General features: G+C 37.0%; 1 protein-coding gene across 7 annotated transcripts in view; it reads left to right on the forward strand.

The window, feature by feature from the left end:
* GRID2 (glutamate ionotropic receptor delta type subunit 2) overlaps nucleotides 1–16,553 on the forward strand; it is a 637,614-nt gene that overhangs the window by 529,425 nt on the left and 91,636 nt on the right. For all 7 annotated transcript variants that reach the window (XR_001554883.2, XM_015861346.2, XM_032444177.1 and 4 more), the window contains one exon: nucleotides 15,093–15,231. Coding sequence is in view for 6 of the 7 variants with exons in the window: in XM_015861346.2 (XP_015716832.1) it covers nucleotides 15,093–15,231 (139 nt within the window). In the remaining variant the exon portion in view is untranslated. The remainder of the gene's footprint in view (nucleotides 1–15,092; nucleotides 15,232–16,553) is intronic.

Below are 16,553 nucleotides of genomic sequence, written 5' to 3' on the forward strand. Positions count from 1 at the left end.
AGCCCAAAAGACACCCTCCTTCCCATGTGACTTGTTCCAAGCCTGATTAATTGACTGTGAGAAAGGAATGTATGTCTGACTAGGGTATAAATGTTGATCAAACCAAATGAGTCAGAAGGAAAACTATAGAATTGGATGTCTTCATCTCCTTCCATCCCTTTAGAATCACATTTACTCAGAATAATTTCTGTAATCAATATTATTTCTAACATGATAACGTTCTCTATATTAATAAAGAATGGATAAGTTAGATGCAGATTAAGTAATCAGTTTTGACTTTTCAAAGTTCATCTGCGTATATTATGTATTTAATGAAGGAAATGAAGAACAGTTTAGCCAGGAACTGAATTATTCTTGCCTTAAGAAGGAACGTAACTCATGCTGTCATCTTCCAAGTTGTTTAGAAGCTGCAGAAGCAAGCCTTGCTTGTCCTGATAATTGATTTTCCCGCCCAGAAGCTTGCACTTAAGTTGGCAACGTAGGGTGTTCAGGGTAGGGAGGAAGGAGGATATGAGTTATGGCTTTATTAAAAATGCTCCCTTCTGCTTGGATGAGAGCAGTTTCATCTACAGACTGATGAGACTTTTTCAGTGGGGATTATCTGAGGTACCAGATGAACATGAGCTTAGAGGGGAACCCGTGATAGTTTTCGGTTGCTTTTTTTTTTTTTTGGTCGGTGGGGAGTCCCTCCTCTGCAACAGCTGCGCCACAGCTTTATCCGCCCACAAGACTCTTCTTCATAGCCCCAGTTAGGGGGAATGTGCCAGGAAAATCATCTGCAACATGTAAAAGCAGGAATAGCAGAGAGATTTTTTAGGTCCTAGAAAAATTGTCTCCCTTCTTCAAATGTTGAGAATTTTTTCCTCAAATCTCTTCTACTACTAAAACATGTAGAAATTGAATTTATTATTTAAAGTTCTTATTACTAAAAATGTATTTATTATATTTAAATATTTTAATAATACTTAGTATTTAAAATTAATAATGAAAATAAACAGATAATGATAGAAGATGAATCTTTCAAATTTTCATTTTGTCAGCTTCCCAGAATACAACTTAAGGATATTGTCTTCACTATGGCAGCATCGTAAATTGAGAGCCAGCTGCTGCCTCATTCTTATTATTCCACCCTCCCCAGTGGAGGAGAGATTGCAAAACAGGACATCACCTTTCAAGTACTTTTGCAGTTAGTAAGAGGTGGTGTTGGGTAAAAAATGTGCAATACCTCATCTGCCAGACAAAAGCTGAGATAAAGTGTAGTTCTGACCAAAGAGTTTGTTTCCCCCACACTGGGACAGATAACAGTAAATGGGAAAGAAAGAAAATCTTCTGCGAAGAAGCTGTTACAGTGAAGTGCAGTCAAGCGAGAATGTTAGTTGTGCTTGCCTAGACATACTTGCTAGTAGCACATTTTTAGGTATAAGCACATATTTCATTCTTACAATTGCTTCTTGCATTTCTCTGTCCCCAAAGCAGAAAACACTCACTGTCTGGTGAAGACATTCTTGAAATCATTTCTTGCGTCTCTATGAATCTTTATCTTAAGCAAAAAAATAGGTGATTTGAAAAAAAAAATAAATAAATAAAGTTATTAAACAAGCAAACATGAGCATTTGTATTAGTGGCTTTAATGAATAAATGGCATTATAGCATTATTCTTACCAAAACTTAAAAGGAGGAGGATTTTTTCTTTCCTTTCTTTGCTATGAACTTCTGTAATATTACAGTAGGTCAAGCTGACCTTTAGAGATTGCTTTGATAACAACATTACAGGATGTACCTAAGATGGAATTTCAGGCTACAGTTCAAAAATGTGCTATTTAGAAACACCATTAGAGCTTCTATATTAGTTGTGGTTAAATTCTGAAAAGTTAGAATTTCTTTGCAGAGAAGTGATCTGAAAGTTAAAGGATGGCTAGAATTAGTGGCACAAAAACTGAACTAACGTATGCAATTCACCTTGCCTCTGAAGGAGTCAGACACCACTCTGTGATGATGGATGCTTAGACATCTTGCAAAAGCAGTTTTGAAAACCCAAGCAAGGAATATGCAGCTGTGCAACAAAAGTAGACAATGACAGTGCCTTCTACTGAGATACAAGCACTATGTAACAATAGATAATGACAAAGAAGTTAGCTCACCCCTTCTGATGACCAGTGATGGCTCATGAAAATTATGACCTCTATCCAGGGAGATGCTGCTCTTTCAGCTGCTAACTCAAATGAGGATGAGGAGGGATGGACTGAGAGTCCAACCCTTCCAGTCACACAAGTGCATTGCTTCCATCTGAGCTCCCTGTGTTAGTCATGCATTCTCACCTGCTGCTCAGATACTGCTTCAGGCCATGACCTGGCAATTACTCTGCACACAGGCATTACTGGAACTATTATTTGTCCTTATGCTCTGAGTCACATTTTGTTTCATTTGTAGCTGTTTGGTTTCAGCCAAAGGGGACTTTGTCTCCCTCATGTTCATAATGTCCTCCCTGACAGGCTCTAAGATAAAGCAGCACTTTAATATCTCATTAATGACATTGTTCAATTTGATGTTGATCGTATGTGCAGATGGCCTATTTTCAGTCCATTGTGCACAATCCCTTTTGCCATCCCAGAAGGTACTGCATATAACATTGTCAGTAGTCTATGGAAAGGCCAATGCAATGTAAACTGCATGTGACACTTTGCTTCTTGGTCACTTATGGATACATACCAGAGATGTTAATTGTGGTTCTTTGAGTCTTTAGAGCATTGGTATTCAGACATTAGCAACAGAAAGTGATTTAGGGTTCAACATCTCTTTAAATCCAATCAGAAAGTGGCCAGTGTATAAGGTTATTTGTTAAGATTGGGTTCCACTATTCTCTGACACAGTAGCTAATGTATCTATCATTGATGCATTCACAGTGGCTGCAAATAGTGACTTTGCAGAGGTATGCAATCATTTGCAATCTTAGAAGCGCATGCTGCAGCCCTACAAAAGAGGATCCCCAGAATCTCCTTGTGTTTTTCACACATACACATTGACCTCCAGTCACATTTGGGTTTTGTGTATTTCTCTGTTTATAATTATATAATACAAAATTATTCTCCTATGTTGTAAAGGTGGCAACAAAAGATTGGTCAGCACCCCTGAGTAAAGAACTGTTGATAAAACTGCTCGGCCTGTTGCACAGTTATTTTTGAGATATAATCCGATGGTGCTAGATTTGTTAACCCCAAAATTAAATTTGAAGCCTTGCTAAGTTTTCTGATAAAACTCTGCATTTCAGCGGCATTAATACATGAGGTTTTGGCCAACCTATTCATTAGAGCAGTGCAGGAAGCTTGGCAGTTCAAATTTGATCATACTTACTTACAGCATCCAAAAGATTTACGTTCAAATATCAAGCCTTGCATGGTATTTCATCGTCTGAATATATGTAGTGTAAGTAGTGCTTCATCTAAAAGCTTCCAGTAACTGCAGTAAATATTAGTAGACACCTCAATTTTCAAACTTTAGCCACAGTCATTTCTCTTCTGTTATGACAGAAAAATAGAAAAATGAAATATATTTTTATGATACATTTTCCCATACTTCATCACGTAATTATTTCACTACATGTAGGAGCAATGTGAAGCCCATCCATCCTTTGTCTCTGTTGCACAAGTTGCACAAAGTCACTGCAATGTATTGCTATTAAATTAATGCTAGCTGTTGTTTGTAAAAACTTTAAATCTATGATGAACTTTGATTTGCAGTTGAAAATATGTCATTCTCAAAATTCTGCAGGAAGATTGAGTTTGATCACTTTGAAGTGGCTAATATCTGAAGGAAAATATTTTGTTGTTGCTTTATACTTAAAAGCCTTTAGATAGAACTAATACAAAGCTTAATGCTATGTAACAGTAATGTGTGACGGATGCATGTGGCTGAAAAATCACTGATACCAGAAGAATCTACCCCACAGCCATTCTCTATGTCATTATGTGCTTTCCTTCCCAACTTTTGCCTCATTGTCACAGTTTTAGCAAAATGGGTGAATGGGAATGATTTATTGTCTGAAAGGGAATTATAAATATAGTATAACTAATATGTTATGCTAAGATCATTTTAATCAGGTAATTATTAAAAGACTGTTTGGCCTTTAAGGACATTGATTTAATGGAAATTAATTTAATGATTGACTAGTGTTTGTGTAACATTATCAGTGCTAGTGATGCGGAAAATTGGAATCTCAGCTCAGCAGAAAAGAGGTTACATTTTCCATTATCACATTAGATCCCTTTCTTCTGGAATGCAGTTACTAGACTTTTTTATACTTTAAGTATATATTTAAATACTTGGGCTTGATCTGAATATTCCTGACTCAAAAAAAAAAATAGGTGAAAATGATCATTTTTGTACCGTCCTCACTTTTAATCAGAGACATAAATTTCTGATTAATGTAGCCTTAAACAAAGTGCATTGAATTGTGATACTGACTTGCTATAATTTCTCCTATGAAAAATTTTCTCAATTGTCATTTTGTACTTTCCTCACTGCAAATATGATCATTGCATTTGGGATTACCAGGATTTTTGTTTCAGCTATAAAGAAGCAGCAGTGTTATAAGTAGAAGTGGACAAACACATTTCTGTCTAAATCTGAAGTTGAATGATACAGGCTCAGGTCACATCTTAGGAATGATTTAAAAGTGACTCTGACCCATTCCTTCTCTAAATGGTGAGCACTGTAGAAAGGCTATGTCCAGTAACTGATGATTAGGACTATGCTAAAGCTGACCCATATAGGTGCAACTCCCATTTATCTAAATGGATGTTGTACCTGATTACCCTTCTTAATTTGTCCTTAGTTATGCTATTGTCACAAATTATTTCTCAGCTATATACTGCCACTAACAATTATAGTGTAGAAATAAAGATCTAAAAAGAAAAAGAGAGAAATCAAATGCTATTGGAAGCATGTAGTAAATAGCTGTGTCTGATAGACCTGTGCAGATTGATTTTCAAAGGAATTTTTAATTAGGGATGACTATCACAATTGTTGATGTATCTTGGCACTTTTGCAAGGGAGATGGGTGGCCAAACGATTATTCCTCTGTCACTAGAATGTAGCCACTGTAGTAGGAACAGCAAGCTGAGCTAGTCTGATATTTGAAGATGGATAAATAACTTGACAACAAAAGCAAAAGATAATAAAACTCCTAACTACTTTGTAGTTTGCTCCCCCTGCAGTAAACAAACAATATAGTGGGCTGAAGTGCTTTGCAATGGTTAACATCAGTCTTTTCCTGGGTAGCAGAACATTTGCTAGCTTCAGGTAGAAGAGTTTCAAAGAACATAGCTGAGAATCCTGTGTTTCAAATGAATTGGTTTGTGAGTAGTCATTTGGACAATCTTTGAATATTTCTGTTTGTATGTCAAAGCTTTCTGAACAGATTTATCAGAGAGGTACAGCAGGCTGTGACTTGATGAGCGGCTGTGCCACTGATGCTTGGTTAGCCCCAGCATTTGAAATCTCAGCATGGATAATCTTTCCCTATTAATGAGGAAACAGAGCTGAGCAATGAGCCTTAGTATGCAAGTCAAATGCCAGAGGCACTTCTGAATAGATGCACAATAGTAGCAAGTGGAGGATTTTCACAGGGAGTTAGGAATTTTCTTTCTCACAGAAGTCTAAACACAATGATATGATCAGGGATAGAAAACTGATAGCCAAAGAAGTAGCAAGTCAAGTTTTCATTCTTGCCAGAGACCAAAAGGGCTTTTTCTACATTAATTTTCTAGCCATAGTAGTGGGGGAAATATAGTTTGGATGTAAAAGAAAAGCTTCTAAAGACACTGGAAAAATAGAGTTTCTTTTAAAGAATATGATAAACATCAACATTCCTCATTAGGGAAAGAAGGAAAGTCTTGGTCAGAGGTTCTTTTACAATAGAGAAAAGTACAGACAGCATGTAAACATCAGGTGCAGAAGTAGAGAGTAATTGACTATAACCACAGTATATAGGCAGTCTTCCACCTTCCAAAGGGAGTACCGGAACCAGAATATAACAAATAAATATTAGGCTTTATGTTCCCAGCACAGAAATTTTCCCTCAAAAAAAAAAAAAAAAAAAAAAAAAAGTGGATTCTTCTGATCAAAACAAAAATTAGAAAATAAAAATGAAAATGTATAGTACAAGCTTAAGACAGTTCTGTACAGGCACACATGCAGGAAGAGATTGTGCAAAGCCCAACATTCATACATTACAGATAATCATCCTTGTATAGAAAGTAGACAATAGGATGAGCTGCTTTGAATAAAGATACAACATATAATTTGTAAAAGACTACTGGCCAGCACTAACCTAGCTTGACAGTGTAAGTAGGTGATAACATTCTGACTGGAGCTGGTTCATGCCCAGTCTCATTTGTATGAGGGCAGAGGGAGCCTAGACCTGCCTATACAGGGTCATGTATATACCACAACATGAGCAGGCTTACGGAGTTGTTGACAAGAGTCTGTATGTACCTATAAGATGCAGCTTCTCAAACCACTTTAAAAATTACTGATTAGTTGGAAGGATTTGAAATAAGCCCAGAGGAGAAGAAGGATCATCTCAGATGTTCTGCCTGTCATTTAAAGAGGAGGAATAAATAAGATCTTTCTTTTGTGGATTGTATCTTCCCTTCTGGGAGGGCAGCAAGGGCAGTGTTTTGCACCCAGCTGAAAGGAAACAGTCTTCCAGGGAGCAACCATAATGAGATTAGTCAGGGGATCGTTACGCTAACAATAATACATGGAAGAGGGTAAGTGATTGTTTAGTTCAGAATTAAGACATTAAGAAAAAAAAATTAATCTGGGCACCAAATGACAAAGTGAACACATTATACATCATTGCCTATAGAGCAGCACCAGAATTCTGAGTAGTAAACAAGAACAGTAGAATTAACTCACGAATATAAGTTTGTTTTTTATGATGTTACTGAAATCTGATAGGAAGATTCATGTGGTTGGTGTGCTAACCCATGTACTGAAAGATAAATGGATGAGGTGGGCAAAGGGGAAGAAGGATAGGAAGAAGATGCTATATCAATATTGAATTAGATATTTTGGAGGATTTCAGAACTTTGAAGGAATTGATTTCTTGTAGGAAAACATGCTAATGACAGGAAAACAAATAATTGGCTCCTCTAGGGCATATCTGTAATGTATAAGGGAAAATGTGAGCTACAACAGGAGAATTCAATCTAAATGAAGTATGTTTTAAGTCTTGCACCACCCATGCTGAAACATCTTGAATGCACATAAAGAACAGATGGGGAAAAAGGGGAATATTGGTTGCAATGAAGCTGCAGATTTCAGGGAGTAAGTGTACACAGCAGAACAATAGGATGTAGTGCTTTAAAATTTTCTTAGGAGCTAAAGAAACCTGTATGTTGATGGTGCATTATGGGGTGAAATTGATGCCATTCAAAATAGTTATACAAAAGAGGCAATGGACATTTCTATTCTGTATTTTGAGAAAAGCAGGTGTTGGGTTTGTACCAGATGATATTTAAATATTCCATGTTTAGATGTTAAATGGCAGGTACTAACACCAGTTTTTTCTAATCACCCAATCTGATTATGTGAAAGTCTTCAAGAATATAGTCAAACTTCAAAGTTCCAAAATATATCACTATAAAAAACACTGTATTACTTTACATACATATGTATATATGCATATCTATTTATGTTTATTTATGCCTAAAACTTTCCTTATCCTCAAAATTATTAAGAGAAGGAGGGGGAAAAAAAGAAGCCAAACTATGTCCATGGCATACGGAAAAACTGTGTTGCTGGGAGCTACACCATATCCACACATGGAGAAGGCACTCAAGAGAGAGATTATTGCTGAAATCTGACAGTAGAGGACACTAAATGAGACTTTCAGTATAGAGAATGATAGGATATATTTGCCCCTTAAGTGGTATTTGATGACTTTTAAAGGACTTGTGTTTAGCAAACTGTAATGCTGTTCAAGTAGGCGTATAAAAATGTCTCTGTCGAATTGTGTGCTGGGAAGATGAATGCACAGACATCAAAAAAGTCTCTAATATTTTTAATTTGAAGATTAATACCAGCATTATTATGAATAGTAATGACTTCACTAAATAATTTTGGTGCTAGACAGGAGAAAATACCAACTATTCTAGTTATCTTAAAATTAACTTTTCACAAGTTTTAAATATTGAAATGAGTTTCACATTTATTCCTAAAAATCTGATATGTGAGGATGTATGATAACTGTTGAGTCATGGCCTGAACCATTGATATCTGAGGATAAGACCCAGTCAGCCCTGGGAGCACATGTGGAGGCAATTCACCTGTTTGAAAAGAAGGGGTGGAGCCTGGCTGCACCTCTCCTAGATCCCATTTCAGGACTGACTGCCACCAGGGAAGGAACTCAGGTTGGAGATCTCTTACTTGTGGAGTCTTTCTTACAAACCTTGATCTTTGGAGATGGGTGAGTACCTTTACTTTTCCTTTGAAATACCATCCTATCTGCACTGGTCTCTTTGCTATTACTCTCTTGTGTCACCCTTCTACCACTTTAATCATTCCAATTGTAACAGGGTATCTTGACAGTGAGAGCCCCCCAGATCTTTTGTATTTGACAGCAGCTTCTAGAATCACTGTAGGGTTTTGGATTTGTGGTAGTGTTGTACTAGCAGTGTGGTTATCTTGTTTGCTTATTTCCTTAAAAAGGCTATTGCCCTACAGAGCCTACTCCTTCTGGTGAACCAGAGCCCAGCTCTTTCTGTTTAGGGAGTAAGATCTGAGGATTTGTTTTAAGTATGAAACAAAATATCTGAAATGTGTCTTTTCACTAAAATAATAACTATAAAATAAATTGCACCCCTCTGGTTAAAAACAAAACATTAGGGAAGAAATAAAGATATGTAGTGAATAAAAGCAGGAGCAAGCTCTTGAACCTGTCTAGGCTGTGAAATCTGGTCACCGCCCTGCCTCATACTTATTCCCTTCTCTGCTTGTAGTGCTATACAATCTGCCAGTATGTGCAAGGCTAGGGATTGCAGCTACTGATTTACAAGCTTGCTTGGAAAGCATTACCAATTCAAGGAGTTGTATTCTTCTGTTGAAGAATATATATATAATGCCTGCAGTTGTCAATGGATATTACCTTCGGCACACAATGTAAAATTACAAACGCAGGTTACAACATGCCAGTTTATATCTCACAGAAATGAATGCAATCTGCACAATTCAAGGAAGAATGGAAAAGTGTGGGTGCAAAATGAAAAGATGGAAAGAATGAATGAATTTATGTCATAGCTAGTGGAAATGGACACAGGCTTCATTGACTGCAAAGAGTGTATTATTTTTTCTGTTTTCAACTAAATTGAACATTTTTCAGTTGAAGACTGGAAAGATTTTACATTATCGAGAAAGTTTCTAACAGAACAATAGGGATAGCTAGTGCCCCCAAAAGATGATGCCTTTGAAGAGCTGTGTTCAGCAAACTGTAATAACTTAGACAAACTTTTGTTTCATGTGACAAAAATAGCAAAAAATACAAAATGCCTTTGTGTCTGTGTTGATAATAACTACTCCTTCACACCCACTCTCTGTTAAATGCCCCTTTCACAAAGCAAGCCTAAGATATACATTGATCTAAACTGTTTGCAGCAGAATTCCACACTTTATATTTGTGCAAATGGAGATTGCAGATGCATAGAATAATTGATGTGACTGTTCTAACAAGCTAAAGGCTAAACTGCAGCCAACTCCCAGTCCTTTGTGCTTTTTTCCAAAGGCCGATAATTCACCAAATGTAGGCAGAATTTTTACAAGTAAAAGCAGAGCCAAAATCTGTCCCCAAGTAACCTGCTCTATTATTTCTTTACCTCTCTGTTTCAAGCACAATTAAAATGCCTGCTTTCTAGTTCAGTAGTAATAGAGTTCCTCAGCAAAATAGTCTCAATTATCTTTTTCACAGTTCTCAAAATTGAAATAATTGTCTGAAAGTCCACACACAGCAATTCAGAGCACTACTGACCTCTAGCAGAGACTATATTAGCTTAAATGATGGAAGGTTTGACAGCGTCATTGGCATCTGAAATATGCTGGTAAAATTAGAGCTATTGATGGTGGGTATTGGTGACAAACTGAATTTTGTCTGTTGGAGGAATCTAGTCTCTGTGATTTGACACACCTGTATTTTTTCATGAAAAGACATCACAGCATACGATTTTTCTAATGTCCCTTCTAACCCTTCTTACTGAAGCCTCTCTCTTCACATGTGGAGTGTCTGTGGGTAGGCTCCCAGTATGGCTCTGAACGGCCTTCAGATATGTCATATAACAGACTTTTCAAATTCAGGATGTAAAGTAATGATGTTTTATGGATTTTCTGTGTGTGTTTCATTGTTTTAAGAAGTACTTTTAAACAGTTGCAGTCATTCAAACCTAAGGGAAAATGACTGACAAAAATAAATGGTTAACAATGATGACAGATTGTATAGAGCTACAAGAGCTGAAACAGGCAAGCTAATTTAACTACAGACCAGTTGCAAGTTCTCTCAGTATTATGTACACTCACATTTTGTCACCTCGTGCTTTTATTGTCTGTTCTTTTAGGTTTGTCATAATTATACATTTCATTGTTTGTGTTGCCTAGACAATGCATTATTTTTCTTGCCTGCTGATAGCTAGCTCGAAGCTCTTGGAAGGAAATGAAAATAAACAAATGTAGTTGTAGTATAAGCCTGTTGTCTGAAGTAGGCCAGCATTAAGTTAACCTAGGATTAATGAACAAAAGCTGCATTAGATAAGAGTGGGAGGACTAAAAGCAATTGCTTTCACTGTCACTTCTAAGGTAAATCAGTTGTTTTAAAAAGCTTCAAACAAGATTGCTAAACTAGCTTAGTTTAGTCTAGAAAATCTTTTTATTTCTGCACATGCAATCTGCAAATTTTAAAGGCAATTTTAGGTTTTGAAATTATTCCTAGAATACAACAAAAGTGTCAAGTGAATTATACTGGAAGCTGTAGCTTCCACACACCTTGTCTACAGGTATTGGCATGTTGTGTTATATTAAACCCCTCTATTTGCTGCAGGGGTATTGGAAGGGACAACTCTAAAGAATAGTACAGCCTCTGTGTTCTTTTGAGACCTGTCCATTAGCTATATCAAGTATCAGGACTGTTGAGTGTTGTTTTTAATTTCCATTTGTGTCATGAAAGGAACTCAGTTTTTTAATATATAAATATATTTATTTATATATTCATATACTAATACAAATACTAAAATAATATTAAATACTAAATATAATATATTTCGTATATATTATACTATAATACTAAAATAGCCATCTTTTTGGTGTAACTGCAGCCAGAGTCTTAACTTCTGTGGATGAATTTCATTATGGGAATGAGGTATGGTAGGACAAGTTTTACACTAGTCATCAACTTATTGGCATGACAGCAGCTAGGCTCCTTTGCCATTGTGGATTTTGAAACTTTGCTGGTATAGTATAAGACAACAGCAGAAAGATTGGATGTTTTTCTTGATGCCTCCTCCTTTGCACACTGTATGTATGCATACATTATCTGTCATGTGTAGCCACTCCTACCAAGTATAGACTGTGATTCTTGATATTATGTGCATACATAAAATCTATACTAGATACTGGGAATATTTTCACCAAGCAGAGCCCTAGGAGTTGTACGTACGTACTACTTCACAGTCAAGAATGGTAACTGTAAGATCTGTAACTCTTTTTCACAGTAACTGTAATGGAAAACCAGTGATTGCTGCACTCTTTACTGACTTGGTGCTCCTCAGCATGAAGAAACATGTAGATTTATGCTAGGAAAAAAAAGCTATAGGGAATTTTATCTTAGAAACCAAACTGGGGGATGGGGATGACGATGTTTCTTAAGGTGAGCTGTCATAGTAAGATAAGTCTTTTAGCAAACACTACAATAGAACACGACTGTATGGCATTTGCTCTCTGACTAGATGTCAAAGAAATTATACTGCAGCAGTAAAGCAATAGCTGTAGCCAGTCATTCTGATGGCAAGTCATGTTCCTTAATGTCTTCATCAATGACGTTGACCGTGGGATTGAGTGCACCCTCAACAAGTTTGCCGATGACACCAAGCTGTGTGCTGTGGTTGACACATCTAAGGGATGAGATGCCATCCAGAGGGACCTAGATAGGCTTGAGGAGTAGGCACAGATGTAAACTTCATGAGGTTCAAAATGTCCAAGTGCAAGGGGAAGGTTCGCATCCAGAGGAGGGCCACAAAAGTGACCTAAGGGGTGGAACGCCTGTCCTACAAGAACAGGCTCAGAGAGCTGAGGCTGTTCAGCCTGGAAAAGAGGAGGCTTTAGGGAGATCTGAGAGCAGCCTTTCAGTACCTAGTGAATAGCTATAAGAAAGGAGACCAGCTCTTTAGCGGGGCCAGTGGTGATAGGACAAGGGGAAATGGTTTCGCAGTAGGAGGGGAGATTTAATAGAAGGAATAATATTTTTTTACCATAAGAGTAATGAAGCACTGGAATAGGCTGCCTAGGGATGTGGTGAATACACCAGCCTGTCTGTAGACGCTCAAGGCCAGGCTGGACCAGGCTCTGAGCAACCTGACCTAGCTGTAGGTGTCCCTATACATTGCAGGGGAGTTAGAAGGCACCTTTGAAGGTCACCTGGTCTAACTCAAACAGTTCTATGATTTTATTAAAAGATTTCTTTTGGTTTTTTTTCTTTCCTTCACCAGGAGAGGAGGAGAAGGTTGCCTGTAATGATTAGAGATCATGTACCCTTGCAGCTGCAGCATCAGGCCTACTTTAGAAATGGTTTAAGAAGTATCAGAGCAAAGATTTTTTTGAGCACTAAATTATTTTCTGTGCTTCTTGTAGTCATATGCAAGCTTTGTCATCAAGTTTCATTTATTGAATGCTCATACACAAGATATTAGAGTGCATTAGGTTGATCTAAATGACTTAGGGATTGCAACACTGTTACTTAAAGTCCATTGTTAACATGGATGTTAATAAAGAAAAGGTAACAATCAATGGTGGGTACCATTCCCCATGTATGGGAAAACTTCACCATATGAGCAAAAGCAAGCTCTATTGCTGAGGGATCTGTCATAGATTTTACAATTGCTTACTGAACAGCATCATCAGTTGAAAACTTAAGCTGTGCCCAGAAGGCAGGTGTGTGACTTTCAGTAGTCCTCTCTTTTCTGATGGTTCACTTCAATAAAAAACATGAGAACTTAGAGTTTTACTCATTAAGCTATAAAATGGAAATGCAAGGATGCCCAGGAGATCATTGGCTTCTCCTCTATGAATTCTACCTGTTTCAATTTAATACAAAGATTATCTGCAGGGATTGGCATGTGAAAGTTAAAAGGACAAACAGTCTGTTCCAATGAATTGATATCAATGTCTTTTCATTTGATTAAAAAAAAAACAAAACATTTTTAAATGAAATATTCCAAAGACATCACACACACACAAAATTGTTGTAGAGTGGAAACATTCTATTAACAATCACTTGAAACGTATGCAGGAGACAAAAAAAAAAAAAAAAAAATCTTTAGATGTTGAAGCTAATGTTCGTCTTTGGAAGTCTTTTACTGAAACAATAGCTCCTGACCTGATTAGAAGATTCTTGTTTTAGATAAAGAAAATGAAAAAGAAAAAGAAAATTTAGTTCTGATTGCAGGAGTATAGTAGATTTATTTATTTTATTTTTTTTTTCTTTCAATACTGGAATTCTTAAAAGGCAAAGATTTGAATACTTACATGCTGTAAATATAACTAAATGAGATCAGTTACTATTTAGCATGTAGCAGAACCTCACGTTACTAGGTAGAAAAAAAGCTTCACACTTGTTTGGTGATGCAGGGTCCCCAAGGTGGTGCCTTATATTCAAGAGCTGATTAAATGTCTAGATGATTTGTGTTTGTAACTGAAAATTACGTCTACTTAGGATAAGAGTAATGGGAAGAAAAATTGCAATAAACTTATTTACTGAGGAAGAAAAAGAAGTTTTTATACAAGTGAGTATCAAGTACAAAACACTTATGGGTGATGGAATCTGTAACAAGCTGCATCGCATATGACAATTCAAGTTCTCATTCTGTTACATGGTCATAAGATTTTGCATCTGAGAAAACTCCCTGGAAATGATGACTACCTTCTAAAGCACTGAGTATGGAGAGAGACAGAGGGGTGAATCTCTTGAGCAGTTTACTGGGAATGTTTAGTGCTTTCACCTGTCTTTCTTAGTACTTATAGCTGTAACAAAACTTTTACTACAGACAAAAACAGACATCTTTAAAAGAATTAATTTTCTTTCATCTAAAAATCTGTATATTTTTAATTGAAAGAGTTCTGTAAAGATTTAACATCTTGTGGGCAGCTGTTTGCATAACACGTTTTTCATGGCTTGCTTAAAAGGGCTCTGTCCACACAAGCTGTAGTGAGCAGCTCTTGTGAGCCACCAAAGCACTGGTAGATTTAACTGCTGTTAATGTTTTGTTTGCATGCCATTTAAATTCTGAGGAAAAGCAACCATGGGAACACAAAGTAGTTTTGCACTCTTTTTTCAGCATGTGATTTTATTTTTTTCAAGTCCTGGTGGACATGAAGCAAGTTGCACATATATGTACAGATCTTATGAGCATCTGCTTGCCCACAGGACTGTGAGAAATAATTGTGTTTTGATGTGTTTGGTTTAACTTTATATTCTCCAGAACTCAAGAAAAGCTTAATTAAGGCCTGTGTATGAGAGCTCTAAGGAAAGAACATTTTAAGAATTTACTCCCCACCTTGTTCTTAGATCTTGAAGTCTATTTCCATTACGGAATAGGATAGGCAGATGAATTGCAATTAAAGACACAGTAGCAGAACAGATCAAATATGATAATAATGGCTGACCGTGAGTCTCCTTTATCATTTTCACTGCACAGAAAGCATGGCTCAAAAATTTTGCTAATTTTATGAAAGCAATCACCCTTCTGACCCAAGGTCTCCTGCACGCAGCCTGAGTAATGGCGATCTGGATTTCCTTCTGCCAAATTACAATTCTTGCTTTTCCTTCTTTTCCACAGGAGGAGAAGTTCCATATACAACCCTGGCAACACGACTGATGATGGGGGCTTGGTGGCTTTTTGCTTTGATTGTCATCTCCTCCTACACAGCAAACCTAGCTGCTTTTCTCACCATCACGCGCATTGAGAACTCTATCCAGTAAGTTGATGAACTGAGGGAAAGGAAGGATGCATAAATGTATGTACACATGGAAGGGTTTGAATGCTCTAGTTAAATGTGAGAAAGGGGAGTAATGTCAACCCTCTCTTAAGTAGTAGTTCAGAAGCTAATGAGACAATATAACATAGCCTTCCTATACTCCATAGTACTTCCTTCCTGGAGACACTTTAACAGAAGCCAGAATTGCTGGCTTCTGGCATATACTATTCAGTGGCAGATAGGCATACATATGTATATACATGTACCACGTTTTGAAAGAAGTGTTTGAATTTGTGATAATTAGAGTATCAGTATCTGAAGCGGGAAAAATACCAATTGCTGGTATATGTTTTTAGGCTATGATTTCTGTTCAAATGCAGCATACAGTAATGGTACTCTGATCTTTTTAATTGAGAGACCCAGAGCTTCTTTTAAGTGTGGGGAGCTCAAAGCTGATTCACCCTGATTTTACCCTGTCTTGATTCTTTTTCTTCATCCCTCCCAAACACAAATGTCTTAATCTTCTTTTCATACTGTTTTTCTATTTTTTTTCTTTCCCCCAGTCATCTCATCTCTCCACATCATAGAAACCTTTCTAGGTGTCTTGCTCTCCTTCTCTCCCCTTTTGTGCTCCAGTTTTTCTCCCCTTTTGTGCTCCAGTTTCTCTCCCTGAGCATGCAGTGTGCTGAGTTGGTCTAACTTCCACCACCCACCTAAATCCTTCCTCCTGGGTCAAATTGGAGACTAGTAAATACATAGAAACACCAGTAAGATAAGCTGTCCAAGGACCATCTGGTCATTTTTCAATAGAACACTACTCTTGAACACTAATCTTGAGGCTATGCATACACAGATAAATGCAAGAGTGGCAAACTTAGCCTTTCCCATTAATTCTTCTTCAGGAAAGTACCATGTGGCCTTAGTAAAGAGACATTTGATGCTGTATTTTTTTTCTCCAGGGAGGTAACTGATTAATACTCTGTCTCAATACTGATCTTAAGGAAAACTCAGTTTTCTCACTGCAGTTGTTGAGTCAACCTCCTTACCTCTGCATCTCATCACCTATGATCTTACTACCTATCCTTCAGCTGTTTTCAGACTCTTTGAAATGCTCCTGATACAGTGAGACAATGATATAGACTGGGCTGCAACATAGGATTTGTGAAAGCAAAATAAATGAAGGTGCATTCAGTTTTTCCTTACAAGTATGTAATCTTCTGAATCCTGCTTTGAAATTACATCTCCTGGGTTTGAAGTAGTAAAAAAAAAAAACAAACCTTAAATTGCTGTGTTGAGTATCTGAGGCTTTTTTATCGTGTGTA

The sequence above is a fragment of the Coturnix japonica genome, chromosome 4, assembly GCF_001577835.2.
Source record: "Coturnix japonica isolate 7356 chromosome 4, Coturnix japonica 2.1, whole genome shotgun sequence".
NCBI lineage: Eukaryota > Metazoa > Chordata > Aves > Galliformes > Phasianidae > Coturnix > Coturnix japonica.